This window comes from Ruditapes philippinarum, unplaced genomic scaffold (genome assembly GCF_026571515.1).
Source record: "Ruditapes philippinarum isolate M1 unplaced genomic scaffold, ASM2657151v2 ctg2683_1_1_1_1, whole genome shotgun sequence".
In the NCBI taxonomy this organism is placed as follows: domain Eukaryota; kingdom Metazoa; phylum Mollusca; class Bivalvia; order Venerida; family Veneridae; genus Ruditapes; species Ruditapes philippinarum.
This window is the reverse complement of record NW_026856403.1, coordinates 241,709-268,791: the sequence shown is the minus strand read 5'-3', so window position 1 is coordinate 268,791 and position 27,083 is coordinate 241,709. Positions and strand designations below refer to the sequence as shown.

The following is a 27,083-nucleotide window of genomic DNA, read 5'->3' as shown; positions in this document are numbered from 1 at the left end:
ATACGCAAAATTTAAGGGGGATGTCTTTCAAATTGTAATGTAATAAAAAGAAGAGAAAAATGTAAATAATTAACAGAAAATTCAAGTTTTTTCCATAAACACAAGATTTATCTTCATCTTGTGGTATGAAAATTATCATACACGTATTTCACTCATGGCTACCACCACTAGTGAAATATTTATTGTCACACCGCTCTATGAAAATAAATAGTGTATTTACAGAAAAATCTTAAATATCCGCTATATACATTTGTATAACAAAATCAAACAATAAAAAGCTTCATGGTAATGAGTATTTCAAATAATAACAATCTGAGCAATTTAATGAAAGTAAAATATTCAAAGTATTATACTTAATTAAATTAGCATCATAATCAATTAACAAAGCCTTTAAATGCAAGTCCATAAATTGCTATATGAAATGTTAAATTTCATTTGACAGTCTTTTTCTTACATTCATTTGATTGCTGAGAAAACCATAATCAACCCTGTGTTCTTCTCTAGCTGATTCCAAATGCAATATATGACTTTTAACAAATTTGATATAAACAAAAATATCACTTTAACTTTCCACTACAATATATCACATAACAAATATGATATATACAGATATGTACATGTCATAAGGTGGAGAGTATCAAGAATATTAAGGAAATGGCGTTTTTTTTACACTGAGAAAAAATATTTCTTTACCCTCCTACAGAAACGATGCCCCCATATCTCACAACTTTTCACATTAACTTCTTTATATCAATGTGTTCTATGGCAAGAAAATACTTTTTCTGTTCTCCTTTTGTTTAATATATAGAGATAAGATATATTTTGTTTTATGAACAGTTAAAAAATTGATTTGTTTGTTTTTCATTAATTCATTGTCCGCATTAATGCACAGAAAATTGATTTTTGTTTGTTTGTTTTTCATTAATTCATTGTCCGCATTAATCCGCTTAACATCACAAAAACTGGTGACTCTAGGGTATAATATAACTTCATCATTGGATAAACCGAGAATGTAAAAGTTATCTATCTTATCACATGTTAAGAAATGGTATACCTTATTAATCACCAAACATCAAACATAAATGAAATCTCAAATCACTAACAAAAACAAATTAACTGTCAACTATTTAAATACAGTTTTATCTTATCATACAGACAGCACAACTCTTGTCTGAAGATAGTGTTACATCTAAAACATAATTTATATCAGTCACCAATAACATCTAGATCTCCTCTAGTCTTCTTGTAAGGGTTCGGACAAAAGTGTATACTTGATTGTTTTTCCTGTTAACCTGCAATAACAAAAAAAAAAAATTGTTTTCTTCATCCCTAGAAAGAGATGTGCTCAAGAAAAAATGCTGTGTTGTTTAAAAACTTCAACAACAAAATAAAGTATTATACAATGTACTCAACTCAAGTATTTCAAGATTTGTATTCTTACAGGATGAGATAAATTCTTCTTAGACGTGTACACAGTAAATGAAATTACACCTAAACATTTTTTGTTACAATATTTTTACATCATCTCTTTACCAACCCTCCAAATGTTTTATATTCAATAACAGCCAGAGCATTTAAACAGTAAAATAAACAAAGATGAAGTAATTTTGTTTTGTATACTTTAATTTCAATATAGCATTATACATAGTGCAATTAACAAACAGTAAATTTAGATCCTATATGAGTACTTATTTTTCAACATGTTACTTTGTTTAATAAACTGCTTAAACCAATAGATCAGTATTAAAAAGTTTGAACATAGTGAATTAATCTGTAACCACATTTGATACAATGTTACGCAGAATCAAACCACTGAACTAAAGGACAGAAGCTTCAATTATCCCCTTACTGGATGAGCATTACCAGCTTGTAAATAAATATAATCCACTTACTTAGAGTATGTATTGTCAAACAGTAATGTATATATGCCCGGTTGTTTAGCAGTTAGCTCCCCTCTTACAGTTTGTTTATGGGAATCACATTTACACGGAGGTACCAATACTTGACCATCACTTACTGCAACTGACTCACTACTTCGGTAGTTTGCACTAAAAACAACATCCTACAAAATATAAAAAGAAATTATTCAACAATGTCATTGTGTCCTTCATTGAGAAAATAAATATATCAACACCTCAGCTAGACATTAGTGGAATCTGCTCCTCTATTGCTATGCAATAACAAATGGTCTGAATAATTGCAGGAAAATTTACGGGTGGGTTTTTGCCTGCTTTGGAAAATTCTTTGGTGGGGTTATGTCCATATATGTAAATTTCACATGGTTGGTTTTTTGTTTTTGTTTTTTGTCAGTGGAGTTTTGTCTGTCTCCCAGTCTGACTGTGGTCACAGTTGGAACTAGTTTTTTTGTTTGTTTTTTTGTTTGTTTGTTTGTTGTTGTTTTTTTTTTGGGGGGGGGGCATACAGTCCTATCCTACTTTCCAGCATACTAATTAATAAAATTTATTATTTCTTCTAGAATCTCAATGACTATTTATTGATGATCATCTCAGATCTTTCGTTATGATGGTACCTTAGATACTTTTTTTAGGTCATCAGTAAAGGTTGAGGTCAATAATGGATAGAAATTCATTTTTTAAACTTTTGTTACTTTTTATAGATTGATATCTTAGTTATTTGGTATGATGATACCTTGCATTGATATCTAAATCTTGATGAGTTTTGTAGACAATGAGTTCAATGTCCCTGATGCTAAAATAGGGGATAAGCAGAAATGTGAACTTATAAAAATACACCTACTTATATGAATACACCTACAAATGAATCCTCTTAACTAAAAGTAATAAACGAAAACATAATGAGATAAGTTTACCTTTGGGTGTGAGGTGAATTCCCAGCCAAACACTGTGTTAGGTTTATCAATCATGACTGGAACAGCAAATGATCGCCCTGCCTTGATCCACACCTCATTCTGACTGTTAACTTCACCCCTGATCAGTTCATTCAGAGATACGCACATACTGCTAGACATACTGGAAATAATCACATATAAAATTACACCATGTTTCTAGACATACTGAAAATAATCACAAATGTAATTACATAATGTTGATACATATACTGCTAGACATACTGGAAATAATCACACACACAAATACAGCATGTTGATACACATACTGCTAGACATACTGGAAATAATCACACATATAAATACAAATATGCTGCTTGACAGACATACTGCTAGACATACTGAAAATAATCACACATGTAATAACATAATGTTGATACACATGCTGTAAGACAAACTGGAAATAATCACAAACATAATTACACCATAATGATACACATACTGCTAGACATACTGGAAATAATCACAAACATAATAACACCATGTTGATACACATACTGCTAGACATACTGGAAATAATCACACACATAATTACACCATGTTGATACACATGCTGCTAGACATACTGAAAATAATCACAAACATAATAACACCATGTTGATACACATACTGCTAGACATACTGGAAATAATCACACATATAATAACACAATGTTGATACACATTCTGCTAGACATACTGGAAATAATCACACATATAATCACATAATGTTGATACACATACTGCTAGACATACTGGAAATAATCACATGTTATAACATAATGTGATACATATACTGCTAGACATATTGGAAATAATCACACAGATAATAACACCATGTTGATACACATACTGCTAGACATACTGGAAATAATCACACGTTATAACATAATATGATACACATACTGCTAGACATATTGAAAATAGTCACACAGATAATAACACTGTGTTGATACACATACTGCTAGACAAGCTGGAAATAATCACACATATAATTACACCATGTTGATACATATACTAATACAAATACTAGAAACAATGATATATTTCATAGCCATATTACCCTGACAGAAATGTGTCAGCTTAATGTTTATAAATGCAACACTATCCCTGTTGCATGCTTTCTCAAACACAAGTAGGAATTATAAATGGTTTACAGCTTAGGTAACTAGAAGGGCACAACTACACTAGGGATTTCTAAAACTATTCATGAAGTATGGTTTCTAAATAAGTACACTGAAGGCTGGGAAAATCTGAAGATTATAGATATTTTCTTATTATGCAATAACACAAAAATAAGTCTATGACTAAGATTATCACATGAAGATATATTAATCTTGCATAGATGCAAAATGCAACAGACTGAATAATATAATTTCATACTTGAAAATTACCCAACTATATACAGATTGATCAGACATGCACATAATAATGTAACTTATAACTTTGAGCCCTACATGACCATGTTTCTTCATATGACACCAGCACTGGTTGGTTCCAGAAAGCAGACTCAAAAGTGATTTATATAAGTTAAGTTGCAAGAACTTGTTTCGCAATCAAGATAAAATAAATATGTTTAAACTAAACTAATATAACTTACATCTGTACAAGTGAAAATATCAGAAAACCTGAAAACACTGAATTTTGTATAAATTCAATTGGTTTTATATAGAAAATGAGAGTTTCAGGTGTAGAAAAAACCTGAATTTCAGGGAAATGCCTGAAAACTTGTACCCATGAACTTATGCAAAATTCTGTTGTACAATTTTTGTATTATAAACCTATACAAACAATGTAGAAAGTATAGACTATAGAGAGATAAGCCACGTTTGTTTACTTACTTGGGATCTAGGGGAGCTGGGGTTTCCTGATCCCCACTCATTGATATTGACATTGACCTCTGTATCTCCTCATCACTGATCACATGGAACTTGTCCTCACCATTATCTCCCCTTTCATCACTTAATATAATATAGGTATAGATATAATGTGATATTCTAGCTCTTTGGTTATATACAGGTAATATAGGTATAGGTGCAAGACTAGTTAAGATAGTGTCGGAATAGATAAGAATGAATATTTCAAGCTGCCATAAAGCAAGAGAAGAGTTGCAAAGAATTCATTTTCATAGCAATCAAAATTTTTGTTACTTTTCAGCATCATGAAGTATTATTTTAATCTGTTATAGAATAAACTTTAAAACTTTAAAATGAAATTTTCAGGTCAAAGACTACATGTCTATGTGCATCTATTCAATACATGTATATGACTTGTTGTCATGGAACAAAAACCAATTTTAATTCTAAATCATCCTCATTATATTAAACTAATTTTAATTCACAATAAAGAATATATACTAGGACGAAAAAGAAACGCCGGGTACATAAAATATGCAACACATATTTTATTGCTTGGCCTAAAATAATGAAAATCGGTCAGATTTATATAATGCCCCATGTCGCCAGAGTTTGCCAGCAATTTCTTGCCAACAGTAACATACACCCACTCGATTGGCCAGCATTCAGTCCAGATTCGTCCCCAATTGAACATTTGTTGGACAAACTGGATAGGAGGGTAAGGAGACATCCAAATGCCCCCACTAATCATGTCCAGCTCACACATGCCTTGCAAGAAGAATGGAATAACATCCCCATGGCCATGATTAACACCCTGGTGAATTCCATGCATAGACGCATCAGGGCTGCCACAGCTGCGCATGGAGGACACACAAGATACTGATATGTCCGGCCGTGTTTCGCAAAACAAGAAGGGTCATCGTTAAAAGGGGGTATTTTTTCACATAATCAGCATCGGAAATCGATTGAAACTTCAACAGCTGGTTCCATACAGATGACATTTCATACAAAAATGAATATAATAATCCAATAAAACAATTTATCCCTTAAAACAATCAGGTTACCCAGCGTTTCTTTTTCGTCCTAGTATATAATGGAAAAATTAAAATTTATGAAAAAATTCTTTATTTTATGGAATACAAAGAAACCCGCACACAATAAGCTAATGTATCAAAACTATACCTTATTTTTCTGATTAATTGTATGCAATAAACATAACAAACAAACAAGCCAGACAATTGTGTAAACTAAGTACATAAAACAAGTAATATGGCTTTAAATAGTAATATATCATATACATGTACATTCTAATCAACATATCAAAACATGGCATTGATCCTTTTTGGGGGACTGATATTATACAAACAACTAACCTTTTGCCACCAACAGCACTATCTTTCAGTTTATCCTCGTCTGTCTCGTTCCCACCAGAAGCTCCTAACTGAGATTCTAACTGTGTGGTAACATTCTCGCCACCTAGAGCCTCTGTCTGTGGAGATACATCATTTTCTGTGGTAACAGTATCATATACCAGTTTACGACTAGCAATAGCTGATTCTGTCACTGATTCCTCGTCTAAATATAAAACATAAAATTATATCTTTTTTTTCATAATACTGCATGTTTCATTGGCTGATCATGACGTTTATATAGTTTTATACGAGTACTGTAAATTCATGAAGAAATCTCTTATTTTTTCCCTCTAAAAGGGAAGTTTGCTGTATTATAAATTCGTTATAAGATTCTTGACAGGTTATGTAGCCATATATAAACAGTTATTTGCATTGTAACCATTGCCTAGTTACTCAGGTTATATATGAAAGCATCCATTTATATAGAACCATATAACCTGTCAAAAATTTTTATAACTAATATTCTATATATTAACAGATCAAATCACTGAAAAAATGTTTATTTTCAGAGGGAAACAATGAAAATCAGAATGGATCTATATATATATACATGTCTCAACACATGTTTTCTTCTGCTTCAATCATATATATACATTTGTATATAGTTCTATAATACAAAGGAAGACCTTATTACATTTGAGACATAGCAAAGACCTTGAATGTGCAGTTAACACTGTTCTAGACAAAAAGATATTTTGTAAAGCAACAATCATTTTCACATAAATCATAAATGCCAAAAAAATGCAGTTATACAACAATGCATGATAATTTAATTTATCTGAAATTACATTACAAATAATGATTGCATATAAAGTGAAATATTTCCTTACCAGATGATATGATAGAAGATTGTATACTAGCCGAGCTAGGTAATGGAGAACCGAGCACCTGTCGTTTAGGAATCTCTACACTTTGTTCTATATCAGTATTGGTAACATGACAATCATCTCCCTGTAATGCCTTGTTGTACTGTTTGAAACATTCATAACATGCTCGTGACTTCTTACTGTGTAAAACAAGATGATTAAAAAATAATAATTATAATAATCATCTCCATTACCAGATGATATGACATTTATATATATATTCATAATAATCACCAAAAATATTAACAAGTAATCAAATATTTCAAGCACTGATGATACTTTTCCCAAATACAACTTTGACAAAACTGAAAAGTACATGTATGAGGTTTAGTAGAAAAGTGACCTTGACCTAATCAACCTGAATAGGAAAATACTTTTAGCAAAAAATGACCTTGACCTAATTGACCTGAACCCACAAATGGTAGATATCCACGGTGGGTTTCTGATCTAAAATGTGAGTCACTAAAATTATGAGTAATGATATCCATATGAAAGAAGAATAGAAAGAAGGACAAAATCTCTCACTGGAAACAAGATGCTCCTTTGAAAGACAATTTTGTGGAGCATCAAAACTATACTCAAAATCGAAATAAATTACAAAATCTGCATAAGAATAATAAAACTACATGTATATCAAATTTCTAAATCATTTTAAAGATATTTGACTGCCTATATTCATGTACATTTTACAGTAAGATGGTTATAATATAGTTGAATCATGTATATACCTGCTGGAAGCTGTATGTACCCAGTTACCACTACATGTATGACAAAATATTCTCCCACATAACCTACAGTGGTGCTGCAACATAGAATAAAATATGATTATTAAAACATTTTAATAGGACATTAAGCATTTAATAAAATGCCAAATGTGCTGTAGTTTTTTTGTTACATCAACACTTTTAAGGTTAAATAGGCTTTCCAGCTTTACTTATGGAGAAAGTCCTCAGTTGCCAGACAAGACATTTTTCTGGCCCAGGTGGCAGTTTCCATTAGCTAGCTGGATATCTTCCTAAGATGAAACAATCCTTAATCTATAATTCAATATTACATTGGTGAAAGGACAAGTGCTTTAATAAGCAACCATAACTACTCAGTAACGTAAGTTTTGTTGCTATATAAACATTTAATTAATATAAATGCAGTAGTAAATATAAACAACACCTTTCTCAGTGTGAAGGAAAACTCTGCATTACATCCGAGACAATGTGTAACTTTCCCATCATCCATCCATTTCTCTGTAGCCTGTAACTTCTGCTGAAATGACAGCTTGTCTGTCTTCTGCCATAGTTCATCTTTGTCCCTACATCAAACACAAACATAATTCCTTCATCTAAATATCTACTGGTGTAGAGATAGGGATGTAAAAAACAATACAAGAACAGAGGAGCTACTTGTCATATCTAAAACAAGATCCTGTCATATCTAAACCAAGATCTTGACAAGTTTTGTTGCAGGAATGTATTTAATACAGAATAGAAACCAAGAGATACTTTGCCAAAAAACGTTATTTATGGAAAAACAAATATACAAGGGTCATTACATAAGTAACTTGATCTACAACCTGTATCTACCTGGAAATTATTTTGATGGCCAAAGATTGCACAAGGTAAAGAAAGATCAAGTATGATCTGTTCTGGTAAAATATATGAGTTCCAAATACTAATCAACAGATTAAAATAAAGGAAGATCAGGTATGATCTGTTCTGTTAAAATCTATGAGTTCCAAAAATTAATCAAGAGATTAAAATTAAGGCACTCTTCTTACACAGACATTTTTATTATATACCAACTTGTATTTAATCCAGATATTTAACAATAACATGATGTTATTATGTCAGCATTCTTGATAATATTCATATACAATATGGATTTTCTTTTTGTCAGGTCAAATAATGTGCATTTAAATAAAAATATTACTTGATCAACTTGACAAGTTTCTTTTTCAATTCATTAACATCTTCTTTAAGTTGACTGATCTCATCATCTTTCTGTTGGAGTAATTCCTCTGTCTTCACCTTCTGATTATCATAGGAATTCTATAAAAAAGATAACATGTTACATTTTATATATTAATGAGAACAGATTTGTTTCAAGTATTTGCCTATAACACCAAATATCCAACATGTAATTACAAAATGAATTCTAGTATGCAATATCAAACTTGACTATCTGAATGTGTAGATTTTACAATCAATGATCATAAACCTCATAACTTATCAGAGTAAATTGTCCAAGCAATAGTTAAAGGAGAATATGACCATTAATGATAATTAAAGACAATAAATGAGCAGCGTCACGTCAAAACCAACATAATGGGTTTGTGACCAGCATGGATCCAGACCAGCCTGCGCATCCGCGCAGTCTGATCAGAATCCATGCTGTTCGCTTACAAACCCTATATTAAGTAGAGAAATTGATAGCGAACAGCATGGATCCTGATCAGACTACTCGGATGGCAGGCTGGTCTGGATCCATGCTGGTCGCAAACGCACTATGTTGGTTTTGTTGTGACATGGCTCAAATTAAACCATTAAAACTCTAGCAGTATAATATATGGAGAAGTTATCTTCTACTTGTAATAAAATCATGTTTACTATATGTATTAGAACTGATACAGAATCTTGGAGCACTAGTTACATTGCAAGCTTTAAAGTATTCTATTAAGGTAGTGATAAAAATGTGTGATTAATTTAACAACAAACGGTGAAACCCACAAACTTTTACTTCTCAGAATTTCTTTTAGTTTGATTATGTAAGAAGTTATGAGCTTGTAAAAACACACTGTTGAATCTCTACTATTTGTTTTAAGTCAGTATGTAATGTTTAGTTTAGTTACCTTTACAGTTAAAGAGGAAGTCATCTCTTGTTTTAGCTCACTCTGCAGCTAAATAAAGCAACAAAACAAAAGTGAATATGAAAAGGATGAAATACAGTAAAACTTTAAAATAAAATAACCGCAAGAAAAAAAAGAATAAAAAGAAGTTGGTGAATGCCAAGACAACTAGAAATGTGTCCATAGGACACGGATGCCCCCACACGCCACTGTTCTGTCAATCTTATGACTCTATGTCAAATATTTTTTGGACTACATGTGCCACAAGTTGAAAACTAAAAATCAACAAAGGGCCATAATTCTGTTAAATTTGGTCGCAGCAAAAACTCCTTCCTTTACTACCATCTACACATTAAGGTTGTTAATCCCTGGAAGTTTAAGCAAAATCTGCCATCCGGTTTAAGAGAAGTTGCGTTCACAAAATTTGTACATAGTATATAATGAAAAAATCAACAAAGGGCCATAATTCTGTTAAATTTGGTTGCAGCAAAAATTCCTTCCTTTACTGCCATCTACACATTAAGGTTGCTCATCCCTGGAAGTTTAAGCAAAATCTGCCATCCGGTTTAAGAGAAGTTGCATTCACAAAATTTCTACATAGTATATAGTGAAAAAGTCAACAAAGGGCCATAATTCTGTAAAATTTAGTCGCAGCAAAATTCCTTCCTTTACTACCATCTACACATTAAGGTTGTTAATCCCTGTAAGTTTAAGCAAAATCTGCCATCCGGTTTAAGAGGAGTTGCGTTCACAAAATTTCTACATAGTATATAGTTAAAAAATCAACAAAGGGCCATAATTCTGTTAAATTTGGTCGCAGCAAAAATTCCTTCCTTTACTACCATCTACACATTAAGGTTGTTCATCCCTGTAAGTTTAAGCAAAATCTGCCATTCGGTTTAAGAGGAGTTGCTTTCACAAAATTTCTACATAGTATATAGTGAAAAAATCAACAAAGGGCCATAATTCTGTTAAATTTGGTCGCAGCAAAAATTCCTTCCTGTACGACCATCTACACATTAAGGTTGTTCATCCCTGTAAGTTTAAGCAAAATCTGCCAACCGGTTTAAGAGGAGTTGCGTTCACAAAATTTCTACATAGTATCTAGTGAAAAAATCAACAAAGGGCCATAATTCTGTTAAATTTGGTCGCAGCGAAAATTCCTTCCTTTACTACCATCTACACATTAAGGTTGTTCATCCCTGTAAGTTTAAGCAAAATCTGCCATCTGGTTTAAGAGGAGTTGCGTTCACAAGATTTCGGGACGTACGGACTGACGGACGGACTGACGGACGGACTGATGGACGGACGGACGGACAAGTGCAACGCTATATGCTCCCACATTGTGGGGGCATAAAAAAGAAGTTAGATTTTAGATCTAAATAAAGAAATTTTATCTCAAGATAAGTTATGTTCATATTTAATATTTCAAAATATTGGTATTTGCTACACAGCCTCTATTGTAATTGAAAAATAAACATATTTCAAGTACACACAGTTTACACATGTCATGTTCAAAATTCTATATACTATTTGTAAAGACAGTATGAATACATAGTGTAATTAAAAACTGGCATTTTTTACAAAAGGACTACTTTAACTTGACCCATAATAGGGAATGCAGCTTCCCATGCATAGTTTGTGCATTCTCTTATTCAAATTGGACATATTCAGTTAGAATTTCATCGATCATAATAAATCTCTGCAATAAAATTACTCAAAGACAAGCATAGAAAATATGGAAGTATACATTTTCAAGTTGTTCAGCAAGATCAGATCTTTCCATCTCCTTGTTGCTCAATTCTTCCTGTAGTCCTTCAATCTATATAGTAAAATACACATACATAAAATTATAAAGTAAAACATGCAATATATTGTGATTTTAGTATAAGAATAATGGAAAATTCAAGATCATTTAGTTAGAGCTGGAAAACAAGAGAATTTGTTTTTAAAGTAATCAATGACAAAACAATACATATCATCCTGTATATCACATATTAAATTTAACAGATCATTTCCAGAATAAAATATATAATAATATTTGGAAGTTACTATAAACCTAATAAATATAAAGCTTGGAACATCATGAACAAATAAAGACAGATCACAAAAAAATCAACACAAAAACTGAAGAAAATACATCCATCATACTAGTATCAGTAATTTTCAAAAAGTTCTAATTCCTTCCTATGTTAAAGTGATGACAGTATAAAGAAGTTTTGATAATGATAACATTTCAGGTATTCTTTATGTTAGAAAAACAGAAATAGTTCCACTTGTAAAAGGTCTGACAGAAATAAATACTACTTCAGACTGCATGCTGACGTCTATTTCATACTTTTTGTTGTCCATTGTGAGATTTGAACCTGCAGTGATGAGAGGCAAGTGATTAAACCTCAGCCACCTAAAGCACTTGGTCATCAATGCCACCTGCATGCTGATGTAATATTACAGAAATTGATAAAATTGTAAATGTTACCTTCACACAAGTGTGTTACTAACCTTTAACTCTTGTTCTCTATACTTCTTGGCAACTTCCTTTAACTCTGACATTTCACACTGTAATTGATCTATAATTGTCTCTTGTTCCATCAACTTCTCCTTCATATCAGTAAAGTCTTTCTCCTCTGTCCCAGCCTAAAATACAAATATTTCATGTAAGTCAGTCATTGCTATTTCTACAAACTCACACTCATAGGAAACATTAGAGACAATTTTACAAAAAGCAACATAATTGTCCACAGTTAATTCAACTTAATCAGCAAGTGTCTAATTTATATTGCACCTTAATTAAGAACAATAGTTATACACATTGTGTTTGTAAAGAGAGCTAATAACGATAAGTGATATAAGACCACAAAATTGTCAGCTTAACTGGAAAAATCAGTCTGCAGAATATGAAATTATTAAGGCAATAAAAGTAACCTTTTATCATTTAAATTGACTGTATGTTAAAGAAACAATACATGTTGGCTGGTTATCATTTTATCATTTACAGACTTAAGACATGTCAAAGAGCAATGGTCTCATAGGCAATACTTGTCATCAACTTCATAATTTCTTAAATACCTTTTGAATCTGTTCAGCCTCCAGTTGATAAGAACTCAACTGGAACTCCAGTGCTGCTATCTCTTGTCTCAGGGTGTCCACTTCAGCCTCACTGTCCAAAGCTTTCTTCTCATTCTCCTGCTCCAAACTTTCTAGCTTAGTATCTCTTTCTTTTAATGTTTCCTCTAACTTTTTGAAATTTTCACTTTCATGATCTGCATTTGATTTCAATTTTTCATTTTCATCCTGTAGTTGAGTACACTGTTCCTCAAATTTCTTACTTTGCTCTGAAAGTTCTGTTAATTTTTTCATGTAATTACTTTCTGATTCATCATATTTTTGCTGGTCTTCCCTGAAGACATTATTTTCTTTCGTCAATTCTTGCACTTTTATGGTCAATTCATTCACAAGTTCATTAAGCTCAGAAACTTTCTTCTCATTTTCTCCTTTAAAGTCTTCAAACTTTTCAACTTGTTCTTCCAAACTGCTTTTTTCAATATCGAAATTATCAATTTTTTCATTATTACTTTCAATGAGGGCATCTTTTTCATTAAGCTGCTCTTTAAGTTGGTTTAACTCAACTACTAATAATTCCTTCTCTGATTTTATGTTCTCTACTTCAGCACAAGTTGTTTCTAATATGGTCTGAGAAGATTGCAAAACATCTTCCTTTTCTTTAATATCACTTTTAAGTTTTTCAACTTCCTCTATAAACTCTTTCAGCTTTTGCTCAATTGAAGCTTTCTCCTGTTGCAAAGTTTGCAAATTATCATCCGCTTCTGATTCCAGTGACACTTTTATATTTTCTAACTCTTCAATCTTTGCATGGTTCTCTTCTATCTGGTTTTCTAAATCATCTGTAACTGATAGTATCCTTTCATTCAAACACTCAACCTTCTGTTCAAGCTCCTCATTTCTTGACTCACTCTCGCGAAGACTTTTCTCAAGACACAACTTCTCTTCATGGGAACTTTCTAATTCTGATGAAGTTTTATTCAACTGTTCTTTTATAACCTGTAAATCTGTGACTGCATCTTCTAAATTTTTAACAAGTTCATTTTTCTTTGTTTCCAGTTCTACAGTGACCTGTCTTAAATCAGTTTCACATGTTTCCCTATCCTGTTCTATTCGATTAAGCTTTGACTTTAAGTCATCCACTTCTTTTTCATACTCTGAACATTTCAAATCATTTGTTTCTTTTATATGTCTCAGTTTCTCAATCTCATTCTCCAATTTTTGCTGTACTAGTTTCATATCATTTTCATTAATTTCTAAAGTTTGAAGTTTACTTGATAGGTTCTTTGCCTCCTGAATTGCAAATTCTTTTGTTTCAAGAAGACTTACTTCTCTTTGTTTTATTTCATCTATTTCATTTTCAAGCTTTGTGATATCACTACTTCTTTGTTGCTGTATTTCACTGACCTCATTCTTTAACTGTGCAATTATATCTAAATCACCAGTAGCTTTAGTTTGAAGACTATCCTTCTCTTGCTGTTGAGCTTTCAAATCCAACATGAGTTGATGTTTATCATTTTCAAGTTCTTTCACACTGCATTTCAAATCTTCATACTTCAGTTCCCAATCACTAATTTGTTCAGATTTTTCATTCACTTTTAGTTCTAATTGAGAGCATAAGTCTTCAGCTTTTAAAATGTCGTCATTTAATTTTGCCTCCTTTTCCATAAACACATGAATTTTTTCATTTGCTTCTTGAATAGTATTTTCTCGTGAAAGCAAAGTTTCTTTCAAACTGCTTATTTCATCACACTTGCTTTCAATCTCAGTTTGATATGTTTGCTCCATTTGCTCTTTCATTTTGCATTTTTCATCTAAATCTTTAATTGCCTTTACAGATATTTCAGTATTGTTTTGAAGACTTATGATCTCATCTGTCATTTCTTTAATTTTCTTCTGTAAAGTTTGTGTTTCTGTATTTTTCTTTCCAACTTCACCTGAAGTCTCCTTAAATTGTTCTTCTAATTGATCTTTAATTGAACACATTTCTGTTAACTGATTTTCTAAATCAGATGTTTTGGCTTCAAAGTCTGAACACTGATGTTTTAATGAAGTCACTTCATCCATCAAAGTTTCCTTTTCGTTTACCAAAGAGTCTCTTTCCACCATCAAACCTTGAAGACCTTTTTCATTAATTCTTAACTGTTCATCTGCATACTGATGTTTTGACAATATTTCATCCCTATTAGATGTCATTTCGGTAAGTTTTGACCTCACAACTTCTTCTGTTTCTTTGAGATCATTAAATGTCTGCTGTAATAGGTCATACTCCTGGACTAGACAGGCATTTTCAGATTGGAAATCATCAAACCTTGCCTGCAGTTCATTCATTTCAACACATTTCAAAGACAGATTACCCTGTATACTCTCCTTTTCTAACTCACTTTTTTGAATATGTTCTTCAAGCTTCTTTATAGCATCAACGTTATTTGATTCTTTTTCTTGCAATACTAAGACATCATCTGAAATCTTTTGGAACTGTTTCTCAATTTCCATTTTCTCTGATTCTAGCTTTTCAAAATAAGCATTTTTTTCTTCCATGTTTTTTAGCATTTCACACATTTCATTATCCTTGCTTTTTATTTGCGTTTGTAATCCATTTATGTCATTTTGAAGTGACTTTTCTTTCTCTTGCAATTCAATTTTCTCACTTTGTTGTAAATTTATATTTTTATTTAGTCTTTCAATTTCCTCAACTAATTCAATTTGTCTGGTGTTTAAAGAATCTATTTCATTTTTGTTATTCATATCACTTTCTTCTAATTGTGAAATATGTTCCATAAAGTCTTTTTTCTCTTTTTCTAAATTTCCAAGGGTTATTCTTTGTTCATCTAACTCTTTAGTGTCATCCTTAAGTTCCCTTTCTAAAGAATCAATATTTTCCTCGAGCTCATATTTGTCTTTTGAGAGAACATCAAAATCAAGCTGAAGCTTTTGATAGCGTTGTTTTTCTTGCTTAAGCTGTTCATCTTTTTCAAATCTGTTTGTTTGAATCACTTCCATTTGCTTCTGAATTTTATCTAATTCTTTCTGAAGTTCTATAATTTTCTTTTCATTATTTTCCGACTCATCCTCTAAATTACTCACTTTCTCTTCTAATCCTTCCTTTTCCTTCACAGCCTCATCAAAATCCCTCTGCATTTGTTCTATAACATTTGATAACCCTGCTCGTTTTTGTTCAATATCGAAAACCTTTTGTTCTAAATGCCTGTTTTCCTTACTTGTGCTTGATTCTTTTGAAGTCAGTTCTTGTAAATTTAATTCCAAATTACTTTTCTCAGATATTACATTTTTTTATTCTTGTTTCAAATTACTTTAAAAATTGATATTTCCTTTTTCAAGTTTCAAAAGGACAAATTTTTAACATTTTTTTTTTCAAGTTTCATTTTCAAACCTTTTAAAATTTTCCCCTTAAAACCCCTTTGTTCACCCTTCAAATTTTTTTACCCTTTTAAAAACCCCTTTCCTTTTAAAAATTCCAAAACACTTTGCACTTTCTCAATACTCTGTTCTAAATCAGCTTTATCTCTACTCAGTTTACTGTTTTCCACTGTCAAAGATTTTTCAATATCTGTCAGCTCAGTTATCCTATTGTCCTTTACTGTAAGATTACTTTCTAATGTTTTCATTCTATCAGACCATTCAGATTCTGTTTTTGCTGCTGTTTCATAGAATTGCTTTGTTCTCTCAAGTTCCTCTAGGCCTCGTTGATTCTTCTCTTGCAGCATCATCACTTCACTTTGTTTTTCATAGAATTGATCTTGAATTGTCTTAATTTCTGTCCTAAGTTCCTTGTTCTCATGTTCCAGATGAGAATTTTCTTTTGCTTTTACTTCACTATCTTTCTCAGAAGAAACAAGGGCCAAAGACTTTAAATTAAGCTCTTTCTCTACATTTTCAAGTTTTGCTGTCATTTTACTTTCATTTTCGTATAATTTTGAGAGTGTAGACTCAAGACTTTCTAGTTTTTCCTTCAATGTTGCTTCCTCTCTTTCATGAATAAGGTTTATATTCTTGTAAGATTCTAATTCTCTTATCAAAGTTTCTCTTTCACTTCCAAGCTCTGCTTGTTTATGATGAGCTTCTGACTTCAATTTTTCTGTTTCGTCATTCAATTCTTCATATTTTAACTTTTCTTCATTGAATTTCTCTTCAAGCTTGTCTTTTTGCTTTTGAATATCATTTAATTTTTCATTACAAGATTTAAATTCCATTGACAGTAAATCTTTTTCAGATCGCATGTCATCAAACTTACTTTTAAGTGTATCAAACTGCTCAGCATGTCTTTTAACTTCATTACCCAAGTTCTCAATTTCCTTTTCTTTGTCATTTAACCTTGCACACTGCAACTCATCTTGCTTCTCCATGCCCTTTACAGTCAGCTCCCATTCCCTTTCTTTCTGCAGAAGCTTCTCAATTTTTGAATCTCTGTCTTTAATATCTTGTTCTAATGGTTTAACTTTTTCTAAACTTTCTTGTGCATTTTTAACAGCAACTCCAACCATCTCATTAGACTTATTCAGTTCTTCTTTGCACTTTTCTATTTCTTTCTTCAAAAGAACTAAATCTTGATCTTTTATTTCTAGTTCCTTAGATACATGGCCTTTCTCTTGTTCAAGAGCATTTAAAGAGGATCTAAGTTCTAACACTTGTTTTTCCATGGCAATAACTTCTTCTTTAGCATGTTTTAAATTGTCACTGTCATTTTCAGATACTCCCTGTAAGTCAGCTATTTTCTGTTTTAATTCTTTCTCCATTTCTTTCAGTTTATCTAATGAATTTTCAAGACTTACAACTTTTTCTTTACTAGCTGACACATCATTTTTCAATTCTGCATTTTGATTAGCTAAACTATGACACTGTTCATTTAAGTTATGCTTTTCATTGCTGACAGAGGAGATTTTGTCCTGCAATCCTGTGACAAAGTAGGAGACATCTTTTAAAGCCAAACATGAAGTAGCATCAAGGTCTGGGATCTGAAACAATATTGTATCAATATAGAAAGATAAACAAGCAATAAATAAGAATGGTAACATCACACCAACACTGTGAAGGTCATAAGGCGACTTTCCAGCTTAACTGGCAAAGGTAGACCTCAGTTGCTCATATATGCATTATTTCAGGCGCAACCAGGCACCTGAGTAAAACAACCAATCCATAAGCAAGCTGGATAGCTCTCTCAAATAAATGAATCCAAAGTCCCATTAAAGCAACAGTGGTGAGGGGCTAGTGCACAATGGTAAAGTTATTTTAAAGTACATTATTTCACTGAGGCAAAACAATCTTTTACTCATCTAAGTAATTTAGGTGGCATAAAACTTAAAAATTTAATTAACAACAATTAACACATAAAGACTTCTCCTGTCAGAAAGGAATAAATAAACTAACAGCAATTCAATTAAAATTTCACTATTCTTAAAATAAAATTCTTAATACAATCTACACCTGTACCATTAATTTTCTCAAGGAATGGAAAAATCAAATTAAAGTTCATTTGATTAAAGTCTTCACAAAATGATTTTTTAAAAATTAAAAATTTTAAAGCTGACTAAAAGGGTTTTTTAAAAAATGTTTTATTTATTTTTACTTATGTAAAAGGCATGCACACCCCATTTCCAAAATATTGTTTAAACAGAAATTTTTTTTTTACTTGGGTTTTGTTTGGAAACTAGAAGCTTATGACAAACTTTCGAATTTCGGGTTCCCGGAACCAAAAAGTTCTGAGCAATGAGGTTTTAAAATTTCTTTTCTCAAGGAAACAAACTTGCCCCTTTACAGGGATTGAACCCCAACCCAAAAATGATTTTTTTAAAATTTTCTAATTTTTGGGCCCCCATAACCCCTAAAGCCCTGCCGCCCCCTAAGTATTATTTTAAAATTTTATATTGTTTATTTTTTGATACAAAAAAATTTACATACAGGTTTTAATTTTAAAAACTTTTAAGGGCCAAAAAATTTTTAAATAAAAAAAATTTGAAATTTAAAAAAGTAAATAGATTTAAATTACACAATATTGATTCTATTGAATTGTTTGTTATTCACTATATTATTCCAAAGATTATATGATGTATCAATATCTGAGCATTCTAACCTCAGAAAATGAAGCTCCTTCCCTAAGTTTATCCAGCCATTGGTAACCTGTGGTCAGTGCTGAAACTTTTTTCTCTAAACTGACCACTAAATTGGACTGTTCCTTCAACTCTGATTGAACATCAGTCAGGTTTCTGAAAATGAAATACTGAATATGTGAAAACAAATAACATGATTATTGTTTTACATACAAAGGATATATGAAACATTTTGCATGGGAAGTAGGGGGTCTCATCGTTAGGATGTCAGGATGTCAAGATGTTACTCATAATGCAGAAATAATGTATTAATCATTACTGGGATAACATAGTAAAATTTGCACAACCACACTAGAAGAACTAATAATAAACAAACCTTTGCCCTGATGCCTCACTATTCTCCACCATCTTTATTTTTTCTAATAACTCGGATTTCTCAGTTTCTACTTCAACCATTCTTCTCTCAATCTCTTCTTTATCCACCTTCATCTGTTCTTCCAGCTCTGTAACCTTTCCCCTCAATTCTTCTACAGTCCTCTGCATGTCATCACGTTCACTGGAAGTTATCTGAAGATTTTCTTGCGACAATTCAAGATCCTCTTCAATCTGTGTAATCTTAGCAAGAAGTTTTTCATTCTCTGCCCGAAGTTCAGTAATTTTAGTCTCAAAAGCAGATTCCAATGTTTTACCATCTCTGTCCTTGAATTCTGTCTCAACACACATCTTATCATACCTGAATGAAAATCAAAAATGTAAACTCTTTAATCATTTCTACTTACATATAACTCGTTTGGTTTGTTTACCATAGTTTACTGTGTCTGATAAACCAGACCAAAATATTTTAACTTTATACTTTATTACTTCAAATTCATCTAACTGTGAGGAAGATATCCAGCGAGCTTACGAAAAGTCGGTGGTTCTACTCAGGTGCCGGTTCATGCCTGAAATAATGCACAGAAGGGCACATTGAGGTCTTCCTCCACTAGTAAAGCTGGAACGTTGCCATATCACCTATACTGTGTCGGTGTGACGTAAAACCCAATCAAACAAACAAACAAATTCATCTAACTAAGACTAAATTGAACATAAAATCTTATTTTATACCTGGTTGAAAGGATGGGGCAGAATGACAAACATCATAATAATCATCAAAATATATATAATATATAGATCAGAATATTTTCTACCAAAGATACACATACTTTTTCTCAAGCTCTCTGTACGAAGCCTGTAATTGTTTATGTTCGGCTTGTATCTCTCGTAACTGGTTTTCCAGCATGTTTACCTCCCCTTTTGACTCCGCTACGGTCTGCTGGAAGATTTGTTTTTGCTGCTCTAAAGCTTCCATCTTGTCCTCGAGGTCGGAGCGAACATTTTCAGAAATAGCTAACTCTTGTGCCAGCTGGTCCATACCTGACGTGTCTATAGGTGTTGACGAAACCTGACCTTTTATTGGAGTATCCTTAAATGAAAATTAGATCATTTTAGCTGCTTTACATCAGTTCAGTAATCTTTCACTTTTGTTCTCACAATATTTACATCATATGGCAAAAAAAATGTTACAAAATATCCCTACAAATTCAACATCAGTTTGACAGTGAGCTTTCCATAGTTTTAGTGAATGAAATGAATTGCAGTCTTCTGGATAAGTTACCAGTCTCTAAACAAAGCAATTACTGTTATCATATGTGACAATGTAACATGTGACACTAGTACTCGTTAGCTGAGTAAGCACACTGGAGTGGTTTAATTTTGTTCATTATTATTATTACATGTATTATTATGTCACTGATTGCTTTGATTTTCCAAGTATACCTGAAAAAGACTTCATTATTTCACAATTAATAACAAGGTATCATAGCTAACCTGATTGATACTGTTTAGACTAGATATACTCATTGTTCTAGCTCTCTCTGATAGTGACCATGTATGTTGTCCTTCAATATTCTTCCTGTAGAAATAAACAAACATTTAAACAATCTTATAATCAAATTAACATTTCAATATTCATTCATAATATCATCTCATTATCTTAGTTTTAAAGATATATCATGCTTGTTACGTTTGCTATCTACTACGTTTGCTATCTACACAAAAAATATTGAGGTAATTCTGGTTAAACCAATTTATGTTGAATAACCACTCTAACTTACCTTGCGAAAGATGGCCATGAATTGTCTAGGTCGTAACCTCTAGGAGCAAGGTCAAACATGATGTCATTAAGGTCATATAGTGCACTGATGATCATGCTACTTTTATCATGTTGTAGCCAAAGAGATTTAGGATGATACCAACCACTGAATAAAATATAGAATTGTCATGTACATCATATATATCATGAACAAAAATAGTGCAAAATAATGAACAACAAGAAGAGCTATTCTTAAAGACAGCACTATTCTCAGTGCCAGACAGTCAGAAGAGTCAGGGGCATATAAATAGGTAACTTGAATTAAAGAACCAGTGCCTATCATGTTTAATAATCACAGAGAACAAATCAAAGAAAACAAGTGTGTGAAGTTTCAACACATTCACTTCAGTAATTTCAGAGATACCAACTTGAATGCAAAAGTGTGACTGCCATGCTAACACTTGGGCAAGTACAATAGCTATCCCTATTATTCAATTAGTCAAGCTAAAAATACCAAGAATTTTTTTCAGTGTACTAACATTGACATTTTTGTACTTCACAGGCAAAGATTGACACCCTATTTTTAAAATCTTGAAAAAACACCCTTATATAAATGATGCCAAACTTTCACATTGTTTGACCTTTATTCTGAATTTATACTGACCTGTGCATTATAAATACAAGGGGTATAAAAGATCTTTTTACTTATGAAATTAAATAGTATCCTTCAGAGTAAGCTGGCTATTAATCTCCAATTTAAAAGTGGTATGCAAACCATTTGAAACTGTTAAGCAAGCATTGTGAAAGTTTGAAAACATTTATAGCAACTTTTGTATTACTCATTAACTTAAGTTAATCAAGTTATAAAACTGTTAAATGTAAGCACGTCTTACAGGCTTTTCTCCATTCTAGTTGATTTATTACACTTTAACACCACTTTCTCTATGCTTGTTGATTTACTATATTAAAACAGCTTGATTTTACAAATTTAAACTCCTGAAACTTTCTAAACTAATAAAGAGATATTATATTTAAAGACTGCCTATTATATAATTATAAGTACATGATTAATGTAATTCTTACCTTGTGACTTTACCATTGGTACAACAAGCTTGTAAACTATCAGCTAAACGTTGATGCATTAGACAAAAACGCAAGAAGGAACGACCTTTACCTAGAGATGTCTTACACTGAAAATACGAGATTTAAAAAACAGAAATTTATTTATCTTCATTACTTCCTTTAACACCAAACAATTAACAACTTGGTCTATGTGTTAAGAAAATGTAGAAACCTTAAAAAGAAAAATTCATTGTAATTCTGATTAATGTAACTAAGTAAATTTCATACTTCTGTTGTTGTTTTTTCTCGTTTTTTCATTCCATTTGAGACATAAAAACTGAAATGAGTCCATAGGACACAGATCCCCAAACATTTCAATGTTTTGTCAGTCTACAGAATGACAATAGGACAAGGGCAAATCTAAGACATACACCCCCCCTTCCCACCCCCCAAAAAGACTCACCCTACTTCATTTATCTGGTCGACTATACTGCAATACTTATTAAACATACAATGAGTACAATTCTTTTGCTTCCTTGCTAAAAATAACTTACAAGAACATAAACATGACCTTTCTTAAAAAATGCTGTTTTTGTTGTGTCTTTTTTTTCTCTTGTTATTAACAGAAATAAACACTTACATCACCTGTAGTTTTGACATATTTAATGCCATCATTGACACCTTTTAGAGGGGCAAGACACTCACAGAAATATTCCCAGTATTCCTTCTTTCTACCAGTAATTGACTTCTTGTCTGTAAAGTATATTTATATAAATAAACAATGTCATTCATCACTATAGCTACACAATAATATTTCAGTATTTAAGCTCAAATTATTCTTTAAGTTCTTACATTATGTGATACGTATTAATTCGTTTTTTGATACTATGCAATACACACAAAGAAATTTTGAGGTTTGCTATATGTTTATATATGTAATACATGTCTTGGGAAGGCATAATAAAACGTGATGATAATTAAAAATTAGCCAGCCAACAGTATAGAGCCTGGTCAGACTGCATGGATATAGGGGCTGGCCTGGCTCTATACTCATTACTGGTGGCAAAGTCTAAATTCACTTTCAGTTCCAGCAGTTGAACGGTTAAATTTGGTACTATCATAAGTAATTTCAGGGAATTTATCTGTAAAGGAAAAAATTAAACTGATCAGCAAGATAATCATAAACAGAAAATGTTTAAACTATACCTTTCATGTCAGCTTGCAGCAGGTACTCAAGTTTTGCACAAAATCTGTGTAATGTCTGGTTGTTATCATCCACTGGACTCCCATCTTCTTCAAAACCACTCTTCAGATTCTGTATACAATCTGTAAAATAAACAATGAACCCATATTAAACTCATTATCTCCCCAAACTATGTATGGTCACTCATGTGAAGTTTCATTGAAATCCCACAAGTAGTTTGACCTGTGAAGGCCAGACAAAATTTTCCTATTTTTAGCTCTGGCAGCCACTTTGTGCAGCAAAGCGGAAAATGCCGGTGATATGCACAACTAGGGATGGTACTGATTTTGGGAGACATAATTATGAAATAAAAATAATCTTGTTCTTGCTAAGGAACTTGAAGAGGAGTGAAACATGTCTCATCTCTCCATCATGTTAGAAATGACAAACAGCATATTAGCTTTAACAGAAAGCTTTTTTTTTTGTCAGACGAAGCATTTTTACTGAATAAATACTAATTGAAGTTTTAAATTGAATGTCAATATTTCACCTAATACGTCTTGAAGAATTTTGGTGGGTTGTGCAGCTACTGCTAGCCCCGATGAACTGGATACTGAAGTAGATGGTGAGCCTGGAGTCTCACTTAAACTGCTGTCTCCTCTCTGTCCCTGCTGGGAAATCTGAGTCCCCACCCTGTTCTTAAACCTCTCAAAGGCTGACAAAGACATTTTTAATTCAAGAGTTCAGCATCTGTAAAGATGAAAAAAGTCAATGTTTACTATGTTCATTTCGCAATTTCCACTACAAAATAGGTCATTAATAACTGACAGGATATTGACATAAAAGCATGCTTTGCAACAAATTTAAATATGCGGAAAACAAAGGGTCAATTTCTACCAAAGTTCAATATACAAGTCAATACCAACACCAAGGGCAGTGCAAAGGAAAGCACAGGAAATGAGACAAGAGTTTAGTATTTAAGGTTTTAATAGGACTGCAACGATTCAGCAAATGTTTGATTTGATTTTGATATCAATCACTTTTATTTTTTTATTAGATTCATATCTGATACCTTTTTATCCTTAGTGGACAATTCTGCTTATTTGCTCCAAAAACTTATTTCAACTTATTTGACTTTTTTATTACCAGTAGTGTTTATGAAAATAATAAGCATTTCCCTATTTGGAAAACAATTTTAATCACACTGTTTAACAAACTATCACAGTTACATGACTAGCACACTTAGAGATCTGACACTTTTAGTGAATTTAAAGTAGGCATATTAAACACATCCACATCTTGCTTCCTGTCCATGTGTTGCACTAAGCTAGTTGTACATATCGACTTCGGACATGCATGTATCCAAATTTACATGTTGCTTCGTCTAATTCTTTATCCGCCCAAAACCTTTAGTGCTCCTACACCTTTTATTTAAGTTTTGTTAGAGAACTTTTTAGCTTTTTTTGTATAAATAGTAAATACGTTTGTAGCCATTTTTCATTTGTTTATCGAAAATATAACACTACAGTCTCAGGGGTGTGAAAATATAAATTTTTGTTACTTGCCCACATGTACAAGTTGGGTAGAATATTTTACTTCTATGCAGCTTACTTTACTTTCCCATATAAAAATACAAAACATTGGCCATAATTATGTTTTACCGAAAGGTAATAAGAGATCATAGTGTCCTTTTACACTAATGTGTGAACAGATTTCCCTGCATTAAGACCATACATCATTTGTGGAAACAATCTACAAATTTTATCAGGCAATGAATTATCTCAGAACTATAATCCATTTTGTGCTTATTAAATCTGCACATAAATTTACATGTGTAACCAATCATTCTATTTTTGTTTCTCTATGAATCTCTGTTGGGACACTATGTTATCACTTGGCTAAGAAAAGCCAAATCTAATAACAAAATTAAGGTGTAATTGTAACATTTTTAACAAAATCAATTTTACAATTGTAACTAAATGTGCATGATTCTAATTTACCATATTAAGAGTGGTTGCTGCCATAAAACCTACATGTTTCAAGGAACTTGCCTACCTACAAGAGTTCTCCCATGAGGTGAAATTATGATATGAAAGTTTGTTTACTCATAGTTAACTAAGATTTCCAATCTCATTAAAATCATCTCCTAAATAACACTTCGCATTAGAATGTACCTACCACCAATAGGTTACATATTAGGTAACCACCTTCTTGTGATCTTTTCAACAACCAATCCCGGCGACCTTTCATAATTTTGAAAGCAATGCCATTTCTAATTTTAACCCCATAAATGACAGTTTGATTGTCAGACAGATCTGAACTTGAGTCAGATTGCTAAGATTTCATGACTTAACTTACTGAAATAAATGTTCCCCATTGATAAGAGACAAAAATGTAGTATTTTGTTTGTCCTACTGGCTCAGATTTTCACTTGCCAATGATAAGATCTTTGAAAAAATCTACTGGTCTGCAGGCATCAAATCCCACCTGCATACATGTGAACTTTTTTTGATGATCAGGTGGGAGATTTTTCTTCAAAAAGAGGGAGATTTTAGAATTTGCAATAAACAAAGAAGGAAGTTCTGACCTCAAAAATAGGTACATCTGCTTAATTTGTGAAAATACCCCTTATTTTAAGAAAATTCTTTGAAAATATGGCTGCAGAAAGTGGGAGTCTCCAACTTAAAGTGGGAGAGTTCACATGTATGCACCTGTTTGGCATAGGATTTCCACACGCCTGACTACAGACTAATTGACAGGATGTCAGACTCAGAATTATCATTTTATAAAAAACCAATCATATGTACATAAAGCTAATGACTAGTCTGAGAGGGACTAAAACTTAAAAGTTTTCTGTGTTCATTTTTTGGTCCTGGATGGAAATGAAATTGTTATACCTGCATTTGGTATCAGAAATTGATTGGGCATCCATAAAACCAATGCAGTTTTAATCAATTTTGTAATTTTATGAGCCTTTTAAATCTCCTTTTCTCCATTTTTATTAGTGGCACACAACGTCTAGCTCCACTGCTGGGGTTCGGATTTAAATGGAGGATAGATTTAGTGTTCAATATTCAGAAAAAGAATCAGAATTAAACACTTTCTTCTCCCTGTCCGAAAACTAGTACAGTAACAATATTGTAAAAAAGATAGATTTTCATCGTAAAGGGAGAAAAAAATAAGATATGTTAAAAAAAGGAAATATAAAGATCATTTTGACGCAGGATAAATTTATATAGCATGCTTTTTGTGCGCATATTGCACAAAAATTTACGATTTCTCACCCTGGGCAAAGTTTGTTTTGCTTTTTCCATGGTTCGCTTGTTCGATTAACGACAGGAATAATGTTCTATAACTTTAACCGACTTACAAATGACAAGTCAGCGGTAATCAAACAGCTAGTCCAGCAATACAGTGAAAATATGGAAAATATGTTTCACTGCAGTGCAAAAATAATTTCAACAGTGAAAATACTAAAATTGAAAATATCCAATTTATTGTATCAATATTTCATTCATAAGTATATAATAAATGTAAGTATTCTGGAAATACGCAGTGAACAAATGATGTTAAAATCTGCACATGAATTATTCACTCAGACCCTCATTAAATGATACATAACGCTTGAATTTTTTTTCCAGTTTTATAATGTCCATTACTTTGTGTAACTAACTTACTATATATCACACAAACAACCTAAATACACTATGTAACTGCCAGTAGGGAGGAAAGTTATCAATTTCACAATTAAGATTTGTT

At 32.0% G+C, this 27,083-nt stretch overlaps 1 protein-coding gene across 1 annotated transcript; it reads right to left on the bottom strand.

Annotated features, from left to right (window-relative positions):
• Positions 1 to 777: 777 nt before the first annotated feature.
• LOC132746399 (FYVE and coiled-coil domain-containing protein 1-like) lies at positions 778 to 26,651 on the bottom strand. The gene is made up of 24 exons (XM_060735521.1): positions 26,609 to 26,651; positions 23,875 to 24,074; positions 23,348 to 23,467; positions 22,782 to 22,894; positions 22,163 to 22,269; positions 21,102 to 21,245; positions 20,815 to 20,899; positions 20,151 to 20,410; positions 19,325 to 19,681; positions 18,972 to 19,104; positions 16,354 to 17,856; positions 12,887 to 16,165; positions 12,320 to 12,454; positions 11,568 to 11,639; positions 9,821 to 9,868; positions 8,902 to 9,020; positions 8,146 to 8,284; positions 7,707 to 7,780; positions 6,943 to 7,118; positions 6,074 to 6,275; positions 4,686 to 4,805; positions 2,831 to 2,990; positions 1,893 to 2,062; positions 778 to 1,292 (listed from the first exon to the last, which is right to left on the bottom strand). Exons 2-24 carry the CDS (start codon positions 24,050 to 24,052, stop codon positions 1,235 to 1,237), a joined length of 7,752 nt encoding a protein of 2,583 aa, XP_060591504.1. The 5' UTR covers positions 24,053 to 24,074; positions 26,609 to 26,651; the 3' UTR covers positions 778 to 1,234.
• Positions 26,652 to 27,083: the final 432 nt, after the last annotated feature.

Coding starts and splice junctions, on each gene's coding strand:
- LOC132746399 (XM_060735521.1), bottom strand. CDS start 24,052: ATGTCTTTGTCAGCCTTTGAGAGGTTTAAGAACAGGGTGGGGACTCAG. Junction 8,285..8,901: donor AAACTTGTCAAGTTGATCAA/GTAATATTTTTA, acceptor TGTTTGATGTAG/GGACAAAGATGAACTATGGC. Junction 1,293..1,892: donor TTTGACAATACATACTCTAA/GTAAGTGGATTA, acceptor TTGTTATTGCAG/GTTAACAGGAAAAACAATCA.